The sequence below is a fragment of the Phocoena sinus genome, chromosome 2 (genome assembly GCF_008692025.1).
Source record: "Phocoena sinus isolate mPhoSin1 chromosome 2, mPhoSin1.pri, whole genome shotgun sequence".
Taxonomy (NCBI): Eukaryota; Metazoa; Chordata; class Mammalia; order Artiodactyla; family Phocoenidae; genus Phocoena; species Phocoena sinus.
In genome coordinates this window covers 3,749,183-3,772,949 of record NC_045764.1, presented here as the reverse complement: position 1 = coordinate 3,772,949, position 23,767 = coordinate 3,749,183, and the positions used below count along the sequence as shown (strand labels likewise).

Genomic DNA, 23,767 nt, shown 5'->3' with positions numbered 1-23,767 from the left:
AGAAGCAGCTACTGTTTTTCTTTTTTCTTTCTTGCTTTTTTTTTTTTTTTTTTTACCATAGATTAATGTTGCTTGTTTTGAAACGTCACATAAATGGACTCAGAGTGTGGACTGTCTTGTGCAGAGCTATTTTCCCTCACCCCAGTGTTTTGGGGACTTGCCCGTGTCATGCCATGTGTAGGTGGTTTGTTCCGCTGTGTTGCTGGGTGGTCCTCCGTTGTGTCACCAAACCGCAGTTTTGTGCACCAGTCCTGATGATGGACGTTCGGACTGTTTCCGGGCTGTTTGGGGCTATTACGAGTAATAAAACCGTATGAACATTCTCATTCAGGTCCTTTTGTGGGCTTGCATCCTCATTTCTCCTAAGTAAATACCTAGGAGTGGGATTGCTGGGCCATGTGCAACGTGTATGTCTGGCTTCATGAGGTCCGCCGCCCCTTTTTCTCACTAACCATGTCTGAGAGTTGGAGCTGTTCCTCATCCTCAGAGTTGTTCGGTGTGGTCAGCCTTCTCAGTTGTAGCCATTCTGGGGACCGTAGAGTGGAAGAGCTGGTGAAGAGTGCTCTGTCTGCAAAGGGGACTTTTCAGCCAAGATTTGAAGAAAGTGAGGAAGCGCAAGCCATTCTGAGTTTGACAGAGAGCAAGGAATCTAGTATGACAAGAGCAGAATGGAAGTAAGGGTTGCCTGGGCACAACAAGGAAGGGGGATGTGCACAGCCTGTTGGACCTTGTAAGCAGTTTTAAGAACTTTGGCTTTTATTCTGAGTGAGGTGGGAAATAATTGGAATGTTCTAACGGAAGAATGGCATGGTCTGACTTGTATATTAACAGATTACTCTGATTATTGCATGAAGACAGACAAAAATGGAAGCAGGGAAACCAGTCAGAAGGCTGTCGTAATGAGCCAGGCAAGAGCTGGGCGTTCGGATGCAGAACCTGGGAGCCCTTGCTGGGGCACTGTTCCTGAATAGGCATGGCTGTCTGGTTCTTAGGAAAGCCGTCAGGAAGCAGCCGGGAAAGTGATTCGGCTCAGCCCTTCTGTTGTGGTAGCAGTGGAGTCTAGCCCTCCATGCATAAATGAGCAGGGGTTCAGTAACTTCTTAAGTGGCTTTTTACAAATTAGTCATCACTTATTTACCCATAAGAAATCTTATACAATATTGTTGCTTTCAATAACCTGTTTTTAATTCAGTAACCCAAAAGGTCTAAATGTGGTCTTAATTGTTGTTATGGCTGACCGTTAAGGCCATTATTTTCTTAAATAAATATACTTAATGAATAAGTTGATAAATATTTAATCTTTGTTTAGGAATTTGCCCAGTATAACCTTGAATAACTTTCTGGTTTGGTAATATTTGTTAGAACTTACTATAGAGCAGGTAGAAATGCCTTTTTTATTCAATTTAGTCTTATCCTTATTTTCCTATAATGATATTTTTAAAAATACTGGGTACCTGCAATAAAGGAAAATATAGTTCTAGCTGCTAAGTAGATTACAAAGATAATCTTGTTTATCCCTCATCCTTAAAAGAATTTAGAGTCCTCCATACTACAAGAGAATACATCTTTCAAAGGAAAAGATATAAAGGTTAGTTAGACATAGCATCTAATCTTAAGGAGCTTAACATCTTGGAGATCAGTATGTAGACAAATAAATGATTACAGCACGATTTCTTAAGTAGAGGATGTAGTGCTGTAAAAGCACAGATAGGGGAGCAGAGGGAAGATCATTTTTTTTTTTAAATAGATCTTTATTGGAGTATAATTACTTCACAATGCTATGTTAGTTTCTGTTGGCAAAGTTAGTTTCTGTTGGCAAAGTTTCTATGACAAAGCGAATCAGCCATATGCATACATATATCCCCGTATCCCCTCCCTCCCACCCTCCCTATGCCACCCCTCTAGGTCGACACAAAGCACCAAGCTGATCTCCCTGTGCTATGCAGCTGCTTCCCACAAGCCGACTATTTTATGTTCAGTAGTGTATATAGGTACATGCCACTCTCACTTCGCCCCAGCTTCGCCCTCCAACCCCATGTCCTCAAGTCCATTTTCTGTGTCTGTCTCTTTATTCCTGTCCTGCCCCTAGGTTCTTCAGAACCATTTTTTTTTAGATTCCATATATACATGTTAGCATAGTGTATTTGTTTTTCTCTTTCTGACTTACTTCACTCTGTATGACACTCTCTGGGTCCATCCACCTCACTACAAATAACTCACTTTCGTTTCTTTTTATGGCTGAGTAATATTCCTTTGTATATATGTGCCAATCTTCTTTATCCATTCATCTGTCGATGGACACTTAGGTTGCTTCCATGTCCTGGCTATTGTAAAGAGAGCTGCAGTGAACATTGGGGTGCATGTGTCTTTTTTTTTTTTTTACAAACCCACAATTTATTGTTATATTGTTGCTTTAAACAGTCACATGCATTTTAAGAAAGGGAAACAATCTTTTATATTTACCCATAATTTGGTTCTTTGTTCTCTCCTGATAAATCTGTTTCCATCTGCTATTGTTTCCCTTCCATCTGAAGAACTTCCTTTAGCATTTCTTTTTTTTTTTAAATTAATTTATTTATTTTTGGCTGCATTGGGTCTTCATTGCTGCTCATGGGCTTTCTCTAGTAGCGGCGAGCAGGGGCTACTCTTCGTTGTGGTTTGCGGGCTTCTCATTGTGGTGGCTTCTCGTGTGGAGCACAGGCTCTAGGCACGCGGGCTTCGGTAGTTGTGGCGTGTGCATGTGTCTTTTTGAAGTATGGTTTCCTCAGGGTATATGCCCAGTAGTGGGATTGCTGGGTCGTATGGTAGTTCTATTTTAGTTTTTTAAGGAACCTCCATACTGGTTCTCCATAGTGGCTGTATCGGTTTACATTCCCACCTGCAGTGCAAGTGGGAATTGCACTGCAATTACATTCCCTCTTCTCCACACCCTCTCCAGCATTTATTGTTTGTAGATTTTCTGATAATGGCCTTATTGTGGTTTTGATGTGCATTCTTCTAACGATTAATGATGGTGATGGCAGAGGAGGCAAGAGCATACAGGGGAGAAAAGACAGCCTCTTCCGTAAGTGGGGCTGGGAAGCTGGACCGCTGCCTATAAAAGAATGAAACTAGAGCACTCCCTAACACCAGACACAAAAATAAACTCCAAGTGGAGTAAAGACCTAAATGTAAGGCCAGACACTATCAAACTGTTAGAGGAAAACATAGGACAAACACTTTTTGACATAAAACCACAGCAAGATCTTTTTTGACCCACCTCCTAGAGAATGGGAACAAAAATAAACAAATGGGGACCTAATGAAACTTAAAAAGCTTTTACACAGCAAAGGAGACTATAAACAAGACAAAAAGAAAGATCATTTTAAACCAGACTTTGAAGAACAAGTGGGAATTTCCTTGGGAGTGGGGCTGGCGTATGGTCCATCTGTGTGAGCAAAGGCACACAACAGATGTTTAAGACACAGTACTGTCCCTTCAGATGGGTCTTATCTACCAATACCTAATGTCACTCTTAATCAATAAAAATGATATTTTCTGACTTCTCAAATTTGTGATGTGCCCTGTTTATAACCAGTTAACCATTTTGCATTAATTACCAATGTTTTTATCAAAGAGACCATTACCACCTGAAAAGGCAGACATTTTCTAGGGGTAAGCAAAAATAACAAAGGGGAAAGTAAAAGAAAAAACATTAAGTGCTGGAAAGAAAAGAGGGAAAGACGGGTAAGAAAAAAAAAAGAGATATGTATATGAAACAAATAATAAAAATAAGTAGCAGAGTGACTTGCTGGACTTAGGGTCTGAGGAGGAAGCTCAGATTCCTGCCTGGGTCTCTGTCTCTAAAGCCCACGCTCTTCCAGTGCGCCAGGTGGGCTGAAGTAACAAAAGTGAATATTTGGAGCCTGCAATTGCAGGGTTCATGGGGACACGAAAGTGTGCCTCTGAACTTTCACGAAGATCATCGTTCAGTCTTTTTCTGATCCTCTTCTTTATTGTTCTGTTGTTTCTATGTATAGAAAACATTATCATTACTTGCAGCGCAAGAGGCTTTTAAAGTAATTTGCTTAACCGTAAGTTACGATTCATCTGATTCCATTTTATGTAAGGTTGAATATCTTAAAATTCTTCAGATTATTTAATAGTATTTACTTTGTTCCCTGTAAGATCAGATTCGAGAGGGTATACCTTTGTTATTTTATGAAAAATGGGGATCGATCCTGGTGTTTTGATGATTAACTCTTAAATTGCACCTGAGCCTAGTTATTATAAATATTCTATGATATAAAGAAACTTTACCCTCCCAGGGTGTCAAGCTAGTAAGTGGTCTTCACACACAGCTACTTCCTTTTCTTAAAGTAATCTTTTAACTCCTGTTCTAGCTTAAATGTCACTTGGCACTAGTGAAAGTGATACTGTCCTTGAGATCCCTTTCCTATTTATATTTCCCATTAACACATTGTTCTTTTCCTTCACAGCACTTATCACACTTTACAGTTTATTTTTAGGGCTGTTTTATTAGTGTCTGTCCTCCCTACTACAGTGTCAGGAACCGTGCTATTTTATTTACCATTGTGTTCCCAGGAGAGGCACATAGTGGGCAGTCAGTAAATATGGACTAAGTTAATTAATGAGAAGCTTAAGCCCAGCTGTTCTGCCCTGTATCTCCAGTTGTCCTATACCAGCATTTCCCAAACTGCATTACAAAAGTTCTCCATGAGCTATTAATGGATACTTTCTGAAAAAATGATTCTGTGGTCATAGATTTGGAATGACTGAGCCCTCTGTCATGAGCAACCACAGTTTACGTTGCCATGTTAAAAGCTTTCATTCCCAAAGTTTAAAAAGCCAACGTTCTCTCTTTTTTTTTAACTGTCAAACTCATTATTGGACTACCTATTGATAATTTGAAATTAAGTACTCCAGTGAACACAGTTTGGGAAGGCTGGCCTATTCAGTGCTGCAAGTAGATGTGTTTAGAAGTTTCATTGACAGATATTATCTTCCAGGAACATCTGGCATTTTATATAATTGTAATTTAGGATCGGATCATCTTAGTTATTTAGTCAAGGCATTCAATAAGTAATTATTGAATTGAATTCATAGCTCATCTTATTCTAATTTATTTCATGTATTACTTGGCTTCACCATTTCACAGCTTACTACTCAAAGCAAAAATTTCATTTTCACTTACAATTTAATGTTACTTTAATATAATTTAATGTTTTTTTCTTGGAAGTAGATGTATATAGTTTGGGGTTTTAAAAATACGTTCTTTACCTGGAAAGCTGCAAGTGTAATGTTTTACTCTGGAACTAAACTTGACTTAAATGGGAAGGGTTTTACTGAACTAAATAAATTGTGTCTTTCAGAAATTACCTTTGTTTTAGAAAATCATGTAGTGAGATGTACTCAAATATTTTTTGTCAAAAAGAATTACAAAGAATTTTAGAAAATAAGGAAAATAAAATTATAGAAGAGTATTTCAAAATTACATCACCAGGAGGTGATCTGTTAACTGGTGTACATACTTTGAAACTTGACACATATGTGTGCCTGCTTGCATCTGTGTGGTGTGTGTGTGTGTGTACATACACAGATACCTACATACATATTCATTCATTCAACAGATATTTAAGCACCATGCTTTGTACTCAGCACTGTTTTCGGGTGGTTATTTAGCAGTGAACAAAATAGACAAAAATCCCTGCCCTCACAATGCTTAGATTGCGGGGGGGAGGAAGGGGTGACAACAGTAAACAAACCAAGGGTATGACATGTCAGGGGACTGTAAGAGCTTTGGAAAAATATAGCAGTGAGAAAAATAAAGGAGCATAGAGAGAAGGATTGTTACGTGTTCAGCTACTTTTAGACTTTTTCCTATATGTGTTCAATTATGTCTTTTGCTCTTAAAAAAGATTAAATACAAATATCCTGAACATAAAATTTTCAGATCTGTCTTTTTACTTAATAAATTGATGGGTTTTTCCATTTCATTAAATATTATTCTGAACCATTTAAAGGCTATGCATGTTCCATTTTCTAGAATATGGTCCGTTTTCTAGACAGCAGCCAGGCTGATCTTTAAAATCCTTCAGCCACTGTTGCTCTTAGTACAAGGACAAATCCGTAACATGCCGCATGTCCCTGCATGATTTGACCCTGACCCCCTTTGCACTCTCACCCCCTGTGCTCCAGCCACACCGGCACCTGTGTGTGGTCTCCTTCCCATCCTCGAGTCTTTGTACATACACAGGGCTACAGTAAATAGGAAGGTTTAAGGTTATAGTTACACACCAGTTGTTGAGGAGTGATTTTTAAGGCTTAGAAGAACATATTTGTTGTATATTGTACATATCTTGGCTCCTTATGTTCCTTATGAGGAAATTTTGTCGAATATTTTATAAAACAAAAAAACACATGGAAGATTTTTTTAAAGCAGTATTTACTATAATATTGATAAAAAGTTTGATTTCATGATTCTAGGAAAATGGATATAAAGATAAGGAAGTCTTTCTACAGAATGCTGTTAACACTAGGAAGAATAGGAATGGTAACAAGCATATGGTAAATCTTCAGCTCCTCTAGTAATGAAAGGTACACATTTGCTACCATGTTTTAGGTAGGTAGTGTGTCTCAGCCATTTTATCTTAACCGCAATCCCATATGGTAGGTACACAGTATACATTTATAGGTAATAAAACTTGCTGGTATGACTATCTTGTCCCAAGTCCCAAAGTCATGGAGCTAGTAAACCGTGGAGCCAACATTCAAATCCAGAGCTCTCCCGATTACAAATCATGTTCTTAACCACCACACTACGGTGCCTATAAGAAATCTGAAGCCCTTAGTGGTCCCATTTCACACCTAGAAAGTAATCTTCATTGTGGTTCATCTAGAGAAGTGAATGAAATAGCCGGGAAATTTCTGAAAAGGAATCACGAGGAGTGAATTTAGTATCTAGTCAGCACTGGATGATAAAATGTAGTCTGCGGCTGCACTCTGAAAAGCACGTTAAATACTAGCAGAGGAGGCAGTTGAGTAGAGGAGGGCAAAAGAGCTTGGAAATACTCCCAAGTGCAAGTGGAATTCTGAGAAAGGCACATTTTTAGTCATTAAAATAGGGAATAGGTGATTTTATGCATGACGTTCATATACCCTTCGAGATGGCTTGCTGTCTCTCCGTATACAAAAAAATAAACCGTCTCTCACGTGTTCACCTACACAGAGAAGTGCTAATGGATTAAGGGCAAATGAAGAATAGTGTGCCTCACTCCCCCGCTCCCTCCTTGAGTTTGATGTAAGTAGGGGGCATAGGTCACAGAAAATTTCTCTTGCTCTTTGAGGGTATCTGAGAGGAGAAGAGTACACCTGTGATTGATTTCCCAGCTGGGGCTCAGAAGCACCCTGTGTCAGAGGGCACAAGGGCCAGTACACACGCCCATAGGCTGTTCGGAGTCACCCCTCCCCCCTCACACTTAGTTTCTACCAGCTCCCAGGAGCCACAAGGCAGCCTGAATCAAAGATAAGTTGAGCTGTAAAAATGAAAGGTTTTGTTTACACACCCTGGTTTGTGACTATACGATTTATACCTGTTACTAAGGATGACAGAATCATAAAGGAAAAGGTTAATAAATTTGACTAATAGAACTTTCCTGCGTGGAAAAAATCCTCTAAACAAAATCAGAAGTCAAACTTCAGGAAAACAGTTGTCAGTTTTATTACATGGGGGCTAATTTCCTTAATATTGAAAAGGAAAATAATCCACATCAATGAGAACATCAATGAGAAAAAGAAAAGCAGCACTTTTGAAAATGAGCAAACAGCAACACGTAAGGGAAGAAAAACTCATTGTAAAGAAATTAACCTAAAATAAAATGGGTCATTTTAAAATTGAAAAGAGATGTTAAGGAGTTACTGCAAGGAGTGGTAGGAATATGTGCTGTAACTTCATATACCCTTTGAGTGCTTCCGTCTCTTGTCCTACAGATGCTTTCACGGGCTCACAAAGGTGTCTCATACATATAGTAGTACAGGATTGGTTTTTGCAGCGTTCAGGGAGAACGATAGGCATTTAAGTTGCTTCCAGGGTTTTTTCCCTATCAATTCGTGTCTGGTTAAATAAGTTACGGTACATCCACATAGTGGAATACAATGCAGCTGTTGCAAAAATGGTAGTGAAAGTATCAGTATGGAAAAATCTCCGAGGTATGTCAAGGGACCAAAGCCCTAGGGATAAAGCTCTGTATGTTGTGCAGCAGAATCCTAGGTGTGAAGTGATATATACGTATATGTAACATTAACAGAGGCTACGTATGAAGACTGGAATTTTTTGTTTTCATACTGTTGGAATGTTTTTCATCCTTCAATGATGTATTTTATATACAGTATTTTAAAAACTAGCTTAAATTTAATGAAATGTTTATCAAAATTCAATGATGATGGGGTGGGTGAGAACAGATATTTCTGTGGCAGCTGGTAAATATCTTTCTGTGTGGCACCTCAACCAAGCTTATTTTGAGCACCTGTAACTGCCAAGCATTGTACTAAACGTTTAATGCACATTTAGCTTCCTTAAATCTCCAACCATCCGTGGAAGATTCTATTTTTCTTTTCCTGGAGGAAACAGATTTAGAAGAATGAAGTGTCTTGCCAGGAGTCACAAACTCTGGAGCCTTTGCCTTCAATCCCTATACTTTACTACCGTTCAAAAAGGGCTCCGGAAATTTAGAAGAAAGGTTATTACTCGAAACACAGACCAGGTTTGAATCCGTGTCAGCTTCGTGAATGAAAAATGGAGACAATAATCTGTACCCTTCTTTGGAATGATCATATTAGTTGATTTGTATGACATTTATGAAACACTGTATGAATAAGCAATTAGAATCGATAAAATATTTTTTATACAAAGCCTGCTTTCGTCATACAGTACGTTCGAATGTTTTAACCCTCTTTAAAACAGTCTCATCTGTAGAATGCAAACTTCTTTTTTAAAAATAAATTTATGTATTTATTTATTTTTGGCTGCGGTGAGTCTTCGTTGCTATGCACGGGCTTTCTCTAGTTGCGGCGAGCGGGGGCTACTCTTGGTTGCGGTGCGCGGGCTTCTCACTGCGGTGGCTTCTCTTGTTGTGGAGCGTGGGCTCTAGGCACATGGGCTCAGTAGTTGTGGCTCGCGGGTTCTAGAGCGCAGGCTCAGTAGTCGTGCTGCACGGGCTTAGTTGCTCCGAGGCATGTGGGATCTTCCCGAACCAGGGCTCGAACCCGTGTACCCTGCATCGGCGGGCAGATTCTTAGACACTGCGCCACCAGGGAAGTCCCTATAAAATGCAAACTTTAATAACAGTTCTGGTCAGTTTTTGGAATTTTTTGTATAATTTAACTCAGTTTCGGTGTAGTACCTTTTCTTAAATTGAGGAAATATACAGTGTATCTAACAAAATCTTGTTTCTATTCAAAATGTTTTTACCACAACTGTACTGTTAGCATCCTTGCAAGGCTACTAAAATTCCTCTATTTTAAAAACAAATGAAAACCTCTTCATGAGGCTACATGTTCTGTTTGCTAGTTTTTTAATACGTAACTTACCTCTTTTTCCCTCTTTTTAGGAACACCATCTTCAGCGGGCTATCTCGGCACAGCAGGTGTATGGCGAGAAGAGGGACAACATGGTCATTCCAGTCCCGGAGGCAGAAAGCAACATCGCTTACTATGAGTCCATTTACCCCGGGGAGTTCAGGATGCCAAAGCAGCTCATTCACATACAGCGTAAGTAATTCCTCTTCTGGTAACTGTACTGTGGCATTCTCTTCTTCTGTAACTCTTGACAGGTTTTTATCAGTTTGGGGCCATTTTCAGTACCCACTTCACTGACCAGAATCAGCTTGAGAGTTATTAGAGCCCATTTTCACCTTTTATAATTGTGCTTGAGCTCTCTGCCTGACAGAAAAGATAGCATTTTCATCCCAGATTTTTAGCTTCATCTCAATATGGGACCTTATGCTACTGTAGATGAGTAGGGTAAAGAATATACCTTAGATGTAGAGATCATTTTCTTACTCTTCAGAAATAGTAATGTTAATTGCCTTAAAGAATTTCTTAATGGAAGTCAGAGGTCAGCAAACCTTTTCTGTAAGTATTTCAGGCTTTGCGGGTCATTCAGTCTCTGTCACAGCTATTTTACTCTGTGTTCCAATAAAACTGTATTGACTAAAACAGATGGCAACCCAGTATTGGCCTACGGGCTGTAGTCTGCCAACCCCATCTGTGTTTCTACTAATACTTTTCGTTTTTTCTTTTTTGGCCGAGCTGCGCAGCTTGTGGGATCTTAGTTCCCTAACCAGGGATCGAACCCAGACCCTTGGCAGTGAACGTGCTGAGTCCTTACCACCTGACTGCCAGAGAATTCCCCTAATTTTTATAAATATAGCATTTTTAATTGGTAACTTGTCTCACTTGATATTGATAGGCTCTTCACTGGAAATGATCCTTTGATAGCTAATCACATTTGATTGATGAACAGCTGAGAGCTTGTAGACTTAGGCAAATATATTTCATTCACTCAGTCCCCATGTAGTGGGCAACTTAACAGATATTGAAAGGTTACTAAGGTAAAATTGCTACAGCTTTCATTGTGGTCTTGCTGACCTTTATGATTAAGAGGTTTTTCTAGGGGCCTGTCTCAACTTTTTCTCAGGACAATATAAATCTGTTTTGTTTTTATTGTTCTTTCTACGGACATAGAGAAACTAGCTTTAACCAGTTTCCAACTTATTAACTACTTTTCTGACTCATTTAACCTCTCTCCAGATGATCTAGTTCCTGTCCTGGATTCTAAGCATTTTTTTTTTAACTATTTCTTGAATATGAAAACTAAAAGTAGACATAATGCCTGTATTGACTCTTATCAGTTCTGTATTGGCATTTGATAGTTTTAACTTGTAATGTTTTTTCATCTTTACCTCTGACTTGTACCTAATCTTCCTGACTTCCTTTAGAAAAAAAAGAAATGTTTCCAATTTATTAAAGGCTACTTTGAAGTGAACCAGACAAGCAGCATGTGTTTTCTTGCCCACTCACATGTTTAATAACATGTCAGACACAGACATTCTAAACAATTTTGACCAATATTAGGACCTAAAAATTAGTTTCTCTGGAAAATCATGTCAGTGTGAAAGTACCAGAACTGATCCTTCCTCTACACGTGAACTAGAGCCACACTGCATTCCACAGCCACAGGCTGTATTATCTCACGAATACAGGCTTTTAGGTTAAAGCAGCACTGAGCAAGATAAAATTACATTAATCAATTTATATTATCATTACTATCAGAAAAAAAAATTTGAATGCATGTTTTACAAATAGTTGCTTATTGATGACCAAAATTCACAAACCACATTTTATTTCGTAGCTCATGAATTAAATTGTGGTCAGAAGAGTCAAAAGGGGACTATATTTAAAAAGGAATTGACTTTGCTGACATTGTAATCAAATAATAGTAATAAAATGGGAGCAGAATTGTAAATTATTTTGGGAAAAAATTTTTTTGCATCGGTACAAATTTGGAAAGATGTATTTACGTTGGAATGTTAATAAAGACAGCTAAATTAGTGTTAGCTGCTTTTGGATTTCTTTTAACATTTTGTCTTGGATGATTATAGATTCACAGAACATGTGAAGCCTTGTATAATCACCACCACAATTAAGATAATTGTACCATCACCCCAAGACTCCATCTTGTTGCTCCTTTAAATGCACCCCCAGCCCCTGGGCAACCACTAGTCATGTTTCCATCTCTGTAATTATGTTTGTTGATGAAGGTAACATAGCTGGAATCATGCAGTATATATCCTTTTGAGATTGACGTTTCCTCTTAGCATAGCCTCCTTGACGTTCATCCAGGTTGTTGCATGTATCAGTAGTCCTTCTTTCCTCTTGCCTGAGCAGTCTTCCGTGATCCATGTGCATCTGCATGTTTCACTGCTCACCCACTGAAAGGACATTTGGGTAGTTTCCAGGATTTTAACTATTGATATTTCAAGTAAAGCTGCTATGAGTGTTCACGTACAGATTTTTGAGTGAACATAAATTTTTATTTCTCTGGCTTAAATACCTTAAGAGTAGTTGCTGGGTCATACATTTTTAGTTTGACAAGAACGTCTACACTGTATCCCAGAGTGGAGGTACTGTTTTACATTATCATCAGCAGTGTATGTGTGATCCAGTTTCTCCTGTATCCTTGCCAGCATTTGAGGTTACCACTTTTTAATTTTAGCCATTCTAATAGTGTGCAGTGATATCTCATTGTACTTTTTTTTTTTTTTTTTTTTTTTTTTTTGCGGTATGTGGGCCTCTCACTGTTGTGGCCTCTCCCCATTGTGGAGCACAGGCTCCGGAACGCACAGGCTCAAGCAGCCATGGCTCACGGGCCCAGCCGCTCCGCGGCATGTGGGATCTTCCTGGACCAGGGCACGAACCCGGTCCCCTGCGTCGGCAGGCGAACTCTCAACCACTGCGCCACCAGGGAAGCCCTCTCATTGTACTTTAAATTTGTGTTTCTTTAAATGGCTAACATGTTAAATGTCTTTTCATGTGTGTGCCATCTATATATCCTATTTGGTGAAATCATCGCACAGGTCTTTTGCCCATTTCTAATTAGATTGTTTATTTAATGTTGAGTTTTGAGGATTTTGTTTTGTTTATATATTCTAGACACACGCCTTTGTCATATGTGATCTGGAAATATTTTCTCCCAGTATATAATTTGTCTTTTCATTCTCTTAACAGATTTTCACAGAGCAGAAGTTTTAATTTTGATGAGATCCATTTACCAATTTTCCTCTTACAGTTCATGATTTGGTATCAAACTCTAAGAATACTCTTTGTTTTGCCTGGGGTCCAAAGATTTTGTCCTATGACCTGTTCTAGAAGTTTCACAGTTTTACATTTTACATTTTATTTTAAAATTTATTTATTTTAATTTATTTGTTTTTGGCTGCGTTGGGTCTTCGTTTAGTTGCAGGCGAGCGGGGGCTACTCTTTGTCTAGTTGCAGCGAGCGGGGGCTACTCTTTGTCTAGTTGCAGCGAGCGGGGCTACTCTTCGTTGCGGTGTGCAGGCTTCTCACTGCGGTGGCTTCTCTTGTTGCGGAGCGTGGGCTCTAGGCGCGCGGGCTTCAGTAGTTGCAGCACATGGGCTCAGTAGTTAATCGCTCGTGGGCTCTAGAGCACAGGCTCAGTAGTTGTGGCTCACGGGCTTAGTTGCTCCTCGGCATGTGGGATCTTCCCGGACAGGCTCGAACCCGTGTCCCTGCATTGGCAGGTGGATTCTAACCACTGCGGCCACCAGGGAAGTCCCTTCCTTTTACGTTTAAGTATGTGATCAATTTTGAGTGTGAGGTTTAGGTCACGGTGTTCCCCTGCCTCCATTCTGGATAATCTAATTGTTCCAGCGCCATTTATTGAAAAAGTGATCCCTCCTCCATTGATTGCTTTTGCTTCTTGGCAAGAAATTAATTATGCATTTATTTTCTGGCTCTATTTCTGGCTTCTGTTCATCCACTATTCCACTGATTTCTGTGTTTATCCCGAGACAGTACCACTGTCCTGATTACTGCAGCTCTATGATAATCCTTAACATCAGGGAGAATACTTCCTCCTTTATTTCTCTCCTTCAAGATTGTTTGGGTATTCTAGGGCTTTTCCCTGTAAATATTACAATAAGTTTGTATCTGCAAAGAAACCTGCTGAGGTTTTGATAGAAATTGCACTTAACCCTATAGATCATTGTAGGGAGAGCTGACATCTTTCCTGTGTTGAGTCTTCGATCCCACAACCACCGTGTGACCCTCCAAGTATTTAGGTCTTCTTTGATTTCTTTTATAAAGTTGACACTTTTAAATTTTCATCATAGAGAGCCATGGTTTTTTAGTACTCTTTTTTAGATTTATACCTGTTTTCTTTGGAACAATTGAAAATGGTATTGCACTTTTGATTTTGGTTTCCACTTTTTCATTGTATACAGAAATGCAGCTTAATTGTATGTTGAGCTTATGTCCTGTGGCCTTAACTGAAATTACATATTAGTTCTTGGAGATGTTTGCAGATTCTTTGGGATTTTCTGAATGGAAAATCATGTCGTAGTCTGCAAATAGAAATGGTTTTGTTTTTCCTTTCCAACCTGTATGTCTTTAATTGCTCTTTCTTGCCTTAGTATAGTGGTTAGAACTTGAATATGATTTTAAAATAAGAATGGTGAGAGCAGACATCCTTGCCTTGTTCCTGATCTTAGAAGGAAGGAATTTAGTCTTTCACCATTAAGTATTATGTCACCTGTAGGGTGGTTTCTTTTTGTAGTTGCTTCTATGAGATTGAGGAAGTTCCCCTGTATTCCTAGGGTACTGGGAGTTTGTATCATGACTGTTGAATTTGTCAAATGCTTTTTCTGCATCAATTGATAAGGCCATGTGATTTTTTTTTTCCTTCTTTAGCCTTTGATATGATAGGTTGATTGGTTGGTTTTCAAATATTGAACCAGCCTTGCATACCTGGAATAAATCCCACTTGGCTGTGGTGTATTATTTTTTTCATACATTGTTGGGTGGGATTTTATTGAGGAGTTTTGCATCTAAATTCATGAAAGATATTGGCCGGTAGTCTTTCGTGTTTGTGTGTGTGTGCTCTGCCTTGTCAGGTTTTGGTATCAGGGTAATACTGGCCTCATAAAACAAGTTGGGAAGTGTTCCCTCTTATTTTCTGGAAGAAATTGTGTAAAATTGATGTTAATTCTTTAAAAATTGGTATTGGCTTTTAGTATACTACAATACACAAGAAAAGGCTAGTTATACTGTAAATTTCTGCAAAGTTAAAATTGAATCTTGAATGCCAGGTGGTCTAAGAAGTTGCTTATGAAGGGTACATTGCCTTGAATTATGTATGTAGACTGGTTCATTTCAATTCTCATAATTTCTATTTTGTAAAACTCTTAAACTAATTTACACAAACTGCTCCTTGGAGTTTTAAAGATGATAATTGTATCATTTTAAAAAGTAATGATTTAAAAAAGTAATCTTTAAAAAAGTAATGATTACTTTACAGTAATGATTACATTACTGTAAAAAAGTAATGATAAACACGTTTGAGAATTATTGCCTGTTATATTCTCCTTCCACCCCCAGAGTTACAATGCATATTACTTAATAGGCTCTGGGAATCTCGCAGTTAAAAAAGAAAGTTTCTTTTAACCCAGCATTTTCAAAATATATTCATTACATGTTATCTGTTAACATTTCATTGAACATTTATTTGGAAAATCTCAACGTTTTTCTTGTCTTTTAACAGGCTTAGGAAAGAGCATAATTTTCTCCTGTCAGAGCTGTAAAGGAAGAAACCTGTATTAAAACCATCATCCCCTTCTTATAGTTCCAAACTGTGGTTACTTTTCTAAACTATTTCAGAGTGCTATTCAACATCTCCTGCTCCACAGGGTCTTAATGCTGTTTCTCTTTTGATTGCTGATCTGGAAGCCTTCTAGATTGTACAGCTAGGACTTCTCCTTTCCTATTCATACTGGCAGAAAGGACAAAAACAGTTCTGACCAGGATAGGCAGGAACAATTCTCTCTCCCCCTTCCCCTTTGCACTCGGGTCTCAAGGTTCTCTCCTGTTAATCCTCAAAGGAAATCTTTTCTTATCAGGCAGTCTTGGTGTATATTTGAATATGTATATATGTGTGTGTATAGATACAGATCTGTGCATTTCCGGTTCTGTCCACTGGTAGAGCCAAGAAGCAAAAAATACTCAGTAGCAATAAGCACACCTAGCACCTATTCCCTGATCTGTTCCCTGCTAAATAGGGCCAAGAATATGCAGAGAAATGGCTGATCCCAGGGCTGGGGCAGGGTAAGTACAAGATAAACCTGGGACATCTTGTTATACCAGAAATTAAGAACTCACAAACTGGCAGAGGCATATCCACTGGCTAATTTGGGGACATTGTAAGCAGTGAACGACTTAATAAACATGGAAAACGTAGGAATTCATTATCACCACACTGGTAATAAGCCGTGCTAAATGGGGGCTTATTACTATTACCAGAAGTGTAGTCTCGTGGTTTTACAGTACAGAATGTCAAGAGCTGAACGGTGCTGTGCGAAGAGACTGCTGGAGAATCATCTTCGCACTAAGTGCGACCGAGATTGAGCCACACAAGAATCGCCAGTGTGTGCTCGCTGTAAGGGGAAATTCTCATGAGGGTCAGGACATTTCCATGGCCTTAAACTCTCCCCACAACTGCTCATCAGTTACGGCGGCAGGTGGGGGCGGCAGTTACACGGTGGGGTAATGGGGCAATATCTTGACTGGTGGTCACAGTTATCACCACTTAGGAGAAACAGGTGAACATCATGTGCCTCTAGGTGTGAGACCCCGGAAAGGACTAAGAATAAAGCCGAGTGGTGTGGCGGCTAAGAGAGTGTAACCAATCACAGCGGGGAAAATCCCACAGACGCAGACGTGAGCAACCTGCTAGTAGTGGGAACGGTAATACTCCTGAAACAGACATCATCAGTGTCCTAAAAGACAGCGAAAGGCTGTGGAAATGTTCCAAAGTAAAGGAGGCTAAAGAGACATCAGGAAAAATAATACCTGATCCCAGATTGGTCGTTGTACTGTAGTGGAAATGTTACGAATTATTGGATCAGCTGGCAAAAGTGGAATATAAAGTTGATGACTGTACTGTGATTATGTGGAAACACACTCTGAAGTATTTAGCAGGAAAGAGCCATTATGAAGGTAATTTACCCTCTGGTGGCTCAAAATTGTGTTGGGGTGTTTGCGGTGTGTGTGTGTGTATACACATGGAGGGGGAGAGGACACACACATGCAAGTGACAAAGCAAATGGAGTACAATTTTAACAGCAGGTGAATCTGGGTAAAGGATATGCAGGTGTCCCTTGTGCTGTTTTTATTTGGAGGCTTTTATACGTTTGAATTTATTTATAATAAAAAGATGTTTAAAAAACAGATCTTTATAGAGCCTCCTTTTGTTTATTACCTCTCAGAACAGATGTATCCTTTCTTATGCCCTGAATCTGAAAGATTACATTTTCTCCTTCCCTTTCCCCATTATTCTTCTGGTTTTTACTTTCTCACAGATAAAAATCTATAGCATCAACCAACCATGCAGGTATAGCAGAACTTTATCTACAAGGACTTCATATGTAGGATTTCAAATCTTTCAGATCTGGGATTCTCTGTTTACTGTCCCAAGTACATTCTAGAAGTGACTCAGTAGTTTATAAATATAAAGAAGTTGAAGAATTTCATGATCTAGCTAGCCAGTGATCGCTTTTGTCTTCTTAGGTCCAAGCAAGGATGTCAAATACCTACCACCGCACAGTAAATACCACTATTACGATGGTCTTTTCTGCTGCCCAGAATTTATTCCAGGGTCTTTGCAAGTAGCTGTTACCAGTCACGGGGAGCTAGTGCTTGAGCGGAAACCTGTGTGCCCTCCCTGCTGTGGGAGGTTTCTCCTCAGCCTCGAATACTGTGCCTTCTTTTCCATCAGGAGTTCTATTCTGTTCCCAGTCTACGTTTTGTGCCATTTTGGGGACCCAAATACCCTTTCACTATTGCTTCCTGTAATTTAAAAATGCTGCTTGGAGTTATGGACATACCTACCTGTGCACACTTAGTATGAGCTGTAATATGGCATTTGTTACATAGACTTTTATGTGCATTTCGCCTTTACTACTGGATTCTAAGCCCAGTGGTTTTGTACCACTTTGTATCTCCTTTAAATAATCTAATCAATTTACGTGTACTGTTGTGTTCTTTTTATTAGGTTTATTTTCTATAGAATTTTCTCCTCCATCTCTATAGAATACGTATTTTGTTTACCCGTATACATATCTGGGTTATCTCTAGCAGAATGTTTTAAAGAGTCCCCTTCTGCTGTATGTCTCCCATAGTTAACAATCATTGGCTAACTAGGGCTCACTGTAATGGTAGTAGAACTCAATTAGAAGAGGCAGCTCATTTGCCTGTTTCTCTTTAGACCTTGTTTTTTGCACTCAGTAACATGGCCCAGGAAATTTGAAGATATTCTGTTTCTAGAACCATGATACATATGTTACATCTTTTTTTTTTTTTTTTTTTTGCGGTACGCGGGCCTCTCACTGTTGTGGCCTCTCCCATTGCGGAGCACAGGCTACGGACGCGCAGGCCTCAGCGGCCATGGCTCACGGGCCCAGCCGCTCTGTGGCATGTGGGATCTTCCCCGACCGGGGCACGAACCCATGTCCCCTGCATCGGCAGGTAGACTCTCAACCACTGCGCCACCAGGGAAGCCCCATGTGTTACATCTTTATCAGCTGCAGCTGAGCTGTCAGTTGGACATTTGGCTGAAGCCAAATTACACTTCAATCATTGGCTGTGGTTTTTTGGTCAAATGAAATCCTAAAGTGAGTTTTTACATGTTAGCTTTTCTGTAGGGTTTTAATATTTTATATCTGAACAAGATTTGGTTCTCCTCATATTTGAAGGTCTTAGATGTGTTTGCATTAACTAAAGAAAAGCTTCTGGCACAGGCAAGAGCAGCCTCTCAGGCACTTGGTAACTTCAGTGGCGAAGACATAGAGCTCCCTAGGGCGGGAGTCTTCCTTTCCCATCTCCTTAATTTGTTGGATGTGACTTGTCATTGATGATATAAGGTATGCCAGAAGTATGTCAAGTGTATTTTGATAATGCATAAGTAAGGTGATACTAGGTAGGCTTGTTTAGTTTTTATGAATAATTAAGCTTTGTAAATGTGATTTGCTCTAAAAGAAAAATAAATTTTATAGTGGAGGGTGCCAAAGCAATGTATGAACGAGACCCTAAACACGTATAAAATACACCCTTAAGTAGGCAGAACATTGATAGTTGGGCCCTATCAGTTTGGCTTTCTGGATTATCTGGATCACCACTCTTTAATAGAACTTTCAGTGATGATGGAAATGTTTTTATAATCTGTAGCATCTGGTAACAGCAGTAACCACTAGCCACATGTAATACTTAGCACTTGAAATGTGGCTACTGAATTTTGCATTAAGTTAATTTAAATCTAATTGGTCATACGTGGCTAGTGGTTACTCCACAGATGTGGATTTTTTTGGTTAGGGACAAAACAACAAGTGTGTTTAATCCAAAATTTGGTTTTTTTTTTTTTTTTGCGGTATGCAGGCCTCTCACTGTTGTGGCCTCTCCCGTTACGGAGCACAGGCTCTGGACGCGCAGGCTCAGCGGCCATGGCTCACGGCCTAGCCACTCCGCGGCATGTGGGATCTTCCCGGACCGGGGCACGAAACCCGTGTCCCCTGCATCGGCAGGCGGACTCCCAACCACCGCGCCACCAGGGAAGCCCATTAATCCCGCAGTTTTAAACCACTTGGGAATCTCCAAAATCTCTGTTTACATTGCAACAGCAAACAGAATTAGATGGTGGAAAATCATTGAAGGGCTGATGTGATGGTGCAGGAAACATGGGTGCAGAGAGGGTAACTTATAGAGATTTTTATGAAGGATCTGAGTATTCATTTATTTTAATTAGGAATGTTACAGAAGTGTGATACAGGTGAAAATGAAGCGTTATAGTTGCACAAATATTCGTTGGGTTCCTATGGGCCAGATACTGTGTCAGTCTTGAAGCAGGGATAGCACATGTGGGGCAGGCAGAGTCCCCTCCCTTGTTCCTGTCACAGATGTCACCACGCTGACTGCAGATGTTTTCAGGGTTTTTTCCCACTTGAATAGAGCCAATATCCAAATGCTTTTCAGTAGAGTACTGCGTGCAGAGTTGGTGTACAAGATGAACATGTTTACTGCCTCTGCACTGACGTACAGAGATGGATAAGACACAGTGCTTCCTCTCTGGGAGATCAAGCACATTCGAGTGCTTAACAAATAAGATTGTAAAGTAAAAAGGGGAGTGATCTAGAACAGGCTTTTTTTTAAAAAATTATTTATTATTTAAATTTGGCTGCGTTGGGCCTTTGTTGCTGTGTGCTGGCTTCTCTAGTTGTGGCGAGCGGGGCTACTCTCCGTTGTGGTGCACGGGCTTCTCATTGCGGTGGCTTCTCTTGCTGCGGAGCACGGGCTCCAGGCGCGTGGGCTTCAGTAGTTGTGGCATGTGGGCTCAGTAGTTGTGGCGCACGGGCTTAGCTGCTCCATGGCACGTGGGATCTTCCAGGACCAGGCTCGAACCCGTGTCCCCTGCATTGGCAGGCGGATTCTTAACCGCTGCGCCATGAGCGCAGTCCCTTCTTTCTTAACTTAAGTGTGGGAAGCTTAGATTGTTTGTGAGTCTGAAAACACAGTCTTTCAAAACTCTTTCCTGTTTCTTTAGAGATTGTCCAGACACCCTCGAGAGGCTTTGCCCGTGTGTTCACACAGTAAACGGTTGCTTGTGGTTTCTTCTGTCAGCTTTTAGTTTGGATGCTGAGCAGCCCGATTACGATTTGGATTCGGAAGATGAAGTCTTTGTGAATAAACTGAAGAAGAAAATGGACATCTGCCCACTGCAGTTTGAGGAGATGATTGACCGTCTAGAAAAAGGCAGTGGTCAGCAGGTACAGCTTCATTGTATATATATTAAGTGTGTGTATATGTCTATATAAATCTCTCTTCCATATGGAAACAGTGTAATGCTGGGGAGAGGGTAAGCAAGCAGGCTCCGGACAAGCATGAGTTCATGTCTTATCTCTGCCCGTTACTGGCCTGTGTAATATTCAGCATGTTTAAATTTCTCTGTGCCTCTCTTTCCCCATCTGTAAAATAGATGGATAAACATTGCAGGATTGTTGCAAAAATTAAATAATTTATATACAGCATCTAGCTCATGGTCTGACATGTACAAGGTGCTCAGCATGTCTGTTGTTACTGCTGTTGTTTTGATTGTCATTTAAATTTGCAGGTACTTTTGAGCCTTTTATTTGTATTATGTGAAAATGACGTGATGATTTTACATTTAGCCAGTCAGCCTGCAGGAAGCCAAACTACTGCTGAAAGAAGACGATGAGTTAATTAGGGACGTTCACGAGCACTGGGTCAGACGGAGAAGAGACTGCCGAGGGCCGGCCCTCATCCCAGCAGTGAAACAAGAGAAGCGGGATGGCTCCAGCACAAATGACCCTTACGTGGCCTTTAGAAGACGTACCGAAAAAATGCAGACTCGAAAAGTAAGAGAACCTGGGGAAATTCTGTAGTAATGTTTTTGATGTAAGAAAATTTATTATAATTATCAGTATCTCAGTATCTGAAGGCTGTGTTTTAATTTGTGTTTAGACAGACTTTCTATATATTGTAATGAAAACTATTAATTTAAAATGTCAGCCTTAAAATTCATTAGAGTTATTAATGATATATTTTAATGTTAATCCATTAAAAACCATATTCAAAATTGATTTCCTGGTAATCCATTTCAGTGTATTTAAATTCTAATCTCACCCTTCAAATATATATATTCTTATATATCACTAGCTATACTCAGAATGCCAGTAGTCAGAAATGCTTATTGACATTAACCAAAGCGCATTCACATTTACAGAATCGTAAAAATGATGAAGCCTCTTATGAAAAAATGCTGAAGCTGCGTCGAGATCTGAGTCGGGCTGTTACTATTCTAGAGATGATAAAAAGAAGAGAAAAGAGTAAAAGGGAGCTATTGCACTTAACACTGGAAATTATGGAAAAGAGGTAAAGTATATTTTAATAGCATTAGCAGCGTGGTACCATTAGAATTTTGTGTAGAGTTAATTTATGTCCTAAGCAATTATCTGTAACTCCAGAAATATATTCTTTTAATAATAGAGACTGCTGAAATGTGTGCTGTGGTATGCTTTGCATATTTTTACATACGTTCCTCTCTTTATTTTCACTTTTAAAGTGACTGGGTTCAGTAAAATTAAGTTATGCCAGGTATTTACATTTTGGAATCGTATTCTTTTGCCCTTACTTGAGTTGTGTGCAGGGCTGTGAGGGAGAGAACATTTATCACTTCTGAAGCTTTTATTTTATTTACTAGATGGTACTGAATTTTTTCTTAACACTTAACTGAGCTTTTTAACAGGGAAGTATAAAAAGGGGAGAGGGCAAGGCCCATCATCTTAACACTCCGGTAATCCTTTAGCAGGGAGCACAGTGAAAACTTCAAGCCTCACTGCCCTATTTCGTAGCCCCTATTCCCAAAGAAAACCACTAATCAGTTTATTGTGATTCATTTCAGAAAAGTTAGTTTTATAGCACAGGCAACTCAAATTAGCAGAAAGTTCCTCCACACCATTTTAGGCATGGATTTCAACATCTCCACCAAATCTTTCACCAAAATTGCTATGTTAAAATTTAAACCTTGGTTTTCTTTCCCACAGTTACCTATTAATGGTGCCAAGATAAAGCTATAAGCCAAAAAGCAAAAGAAAGGAACAGTAGGAATTACGTAATCTAGTTTTAATAAGCATTCAGCAAATAGTTTACCTGTAATGTTACCTTAGGTCTAATCAGGATTTATAGTTACAGCTCAGTTAGTTATTAGTCGTCACGAGGATGAGTACTTCCTGAACTAACTTTTTCAACTTCCTTTCTTTGCCATCTCAGGTATAGTCTGGGTGACTACAGTGGCGAGATCGTGTCTGAGGTCATGGCGCAGAGACAGCCCATGAAACCTGCGTACTCCATCCCCGTTGTCCCCCTCACCAACAGCGGCCAGTTCAAACACCAGGAAGCCATGGACGTGAAGGAGTTTAAAGCTAATAAGGTGATAAAAATTTCTGTGGGCGGTAGTAGCTGATAATGTTGAGTGGTATTTTATCACTAGATTCAGAGTGAAAAAGAAAAAATACGTATATAAACTCTACCGTGAAAGCCAGCTTTTGATTTAAGACTAGCCTTTAGATATAGCAGTAGAACTTGTAAAGAGAAATACCTTATAGTTCAATAATTAACTTTTCTTTAAAAACCGTAATGCCATAAACTGCATAAATCTTGGTATAAATATTTATGTCAGCCGTGATACCTGCCATAATCTTTTTCTTCCTAACAAATATCATTTCAGTCTCTGATCTTTCTTGCCTGTTGCCTGTACCTCAAATTCATACCTCTCTAGCCTCTGCCCTCACCTGCCATACATATTTCTAACATGCGCTGTGTTCATTGCTCTGTCACTCTTGCCTCTGTGTTTTATACCTGTGTTGTTTCCCTATATAATGATTTCATATCTTTATCCTCTAAAACTGCTCGCAATTCTCTCTCATTGTTTAGCTAGCAAGTCCTTACTACTCTTTATTTTTTTAATATCTCAGCATTATGGATTTATTTTTCACTATGTTAACAGTTATCTGAAGTTTGCTTTGTGTATATGTTTCATTATTACTTTCCCAATATTGATTTGTTAATTCTTTAGAATAAAGACTAGACATCCCTTTTTAAAAATGCTCCCCTAGAATTTTCATAGAAAACTAAGAAACAGATACAGGAGCCAGCAGTAAATACTAATTGTTGTTCAAGGATTTCAGCAGCTGGAGAACTTCTGTTCTCTTCTTTTACTTGATTATGATTATGTTTAGGTTGTAGAAACATATTCCTGTGTTTTCACAGAGACCAACCTCTAAGACTTTACAATAGAAGATGACAAAATGTTAAGGGTCTTGTATCTCTTATGAGTGGGAATGCCTTCATTTTAGCAGTAAACTTATTTTTAAAACTCCCCCCAAACTTTCAGTTTGTTGAACATGGT

At 39.4% G+C, this 23,767-nt stretch overlaps 1 protein-coding gene across 1 annotated transcript in view; it reads left to right on the top strand.

The window, feature by feature from the left end:
• The window catches only part of EPC1 (enhancer of polycomb homolog 1), a 68,017-nt gene that overhangs the window by 28,641 nt on the left and 15,609 nt on the right, over positions 1 to 23,767 (top strand). Inside the window, 5 exon segments of the mRNA XM_032622099.1 lie at positions 9,609 to 9,768; positions 20,461 to 20,606; positions 21,009 to 21,215; positions 21,584 to 21,732; positions 22,630 to 22,789. Of these exon segments, the coding sequence (XP_032477990.1) occupies positions 9,609 to 9,768; positions 20,461 to 20,606; positions 21,009 to 21,215; positions 21,584 to 21,732; positions 22,630 to 22,789 (822 nt within the window).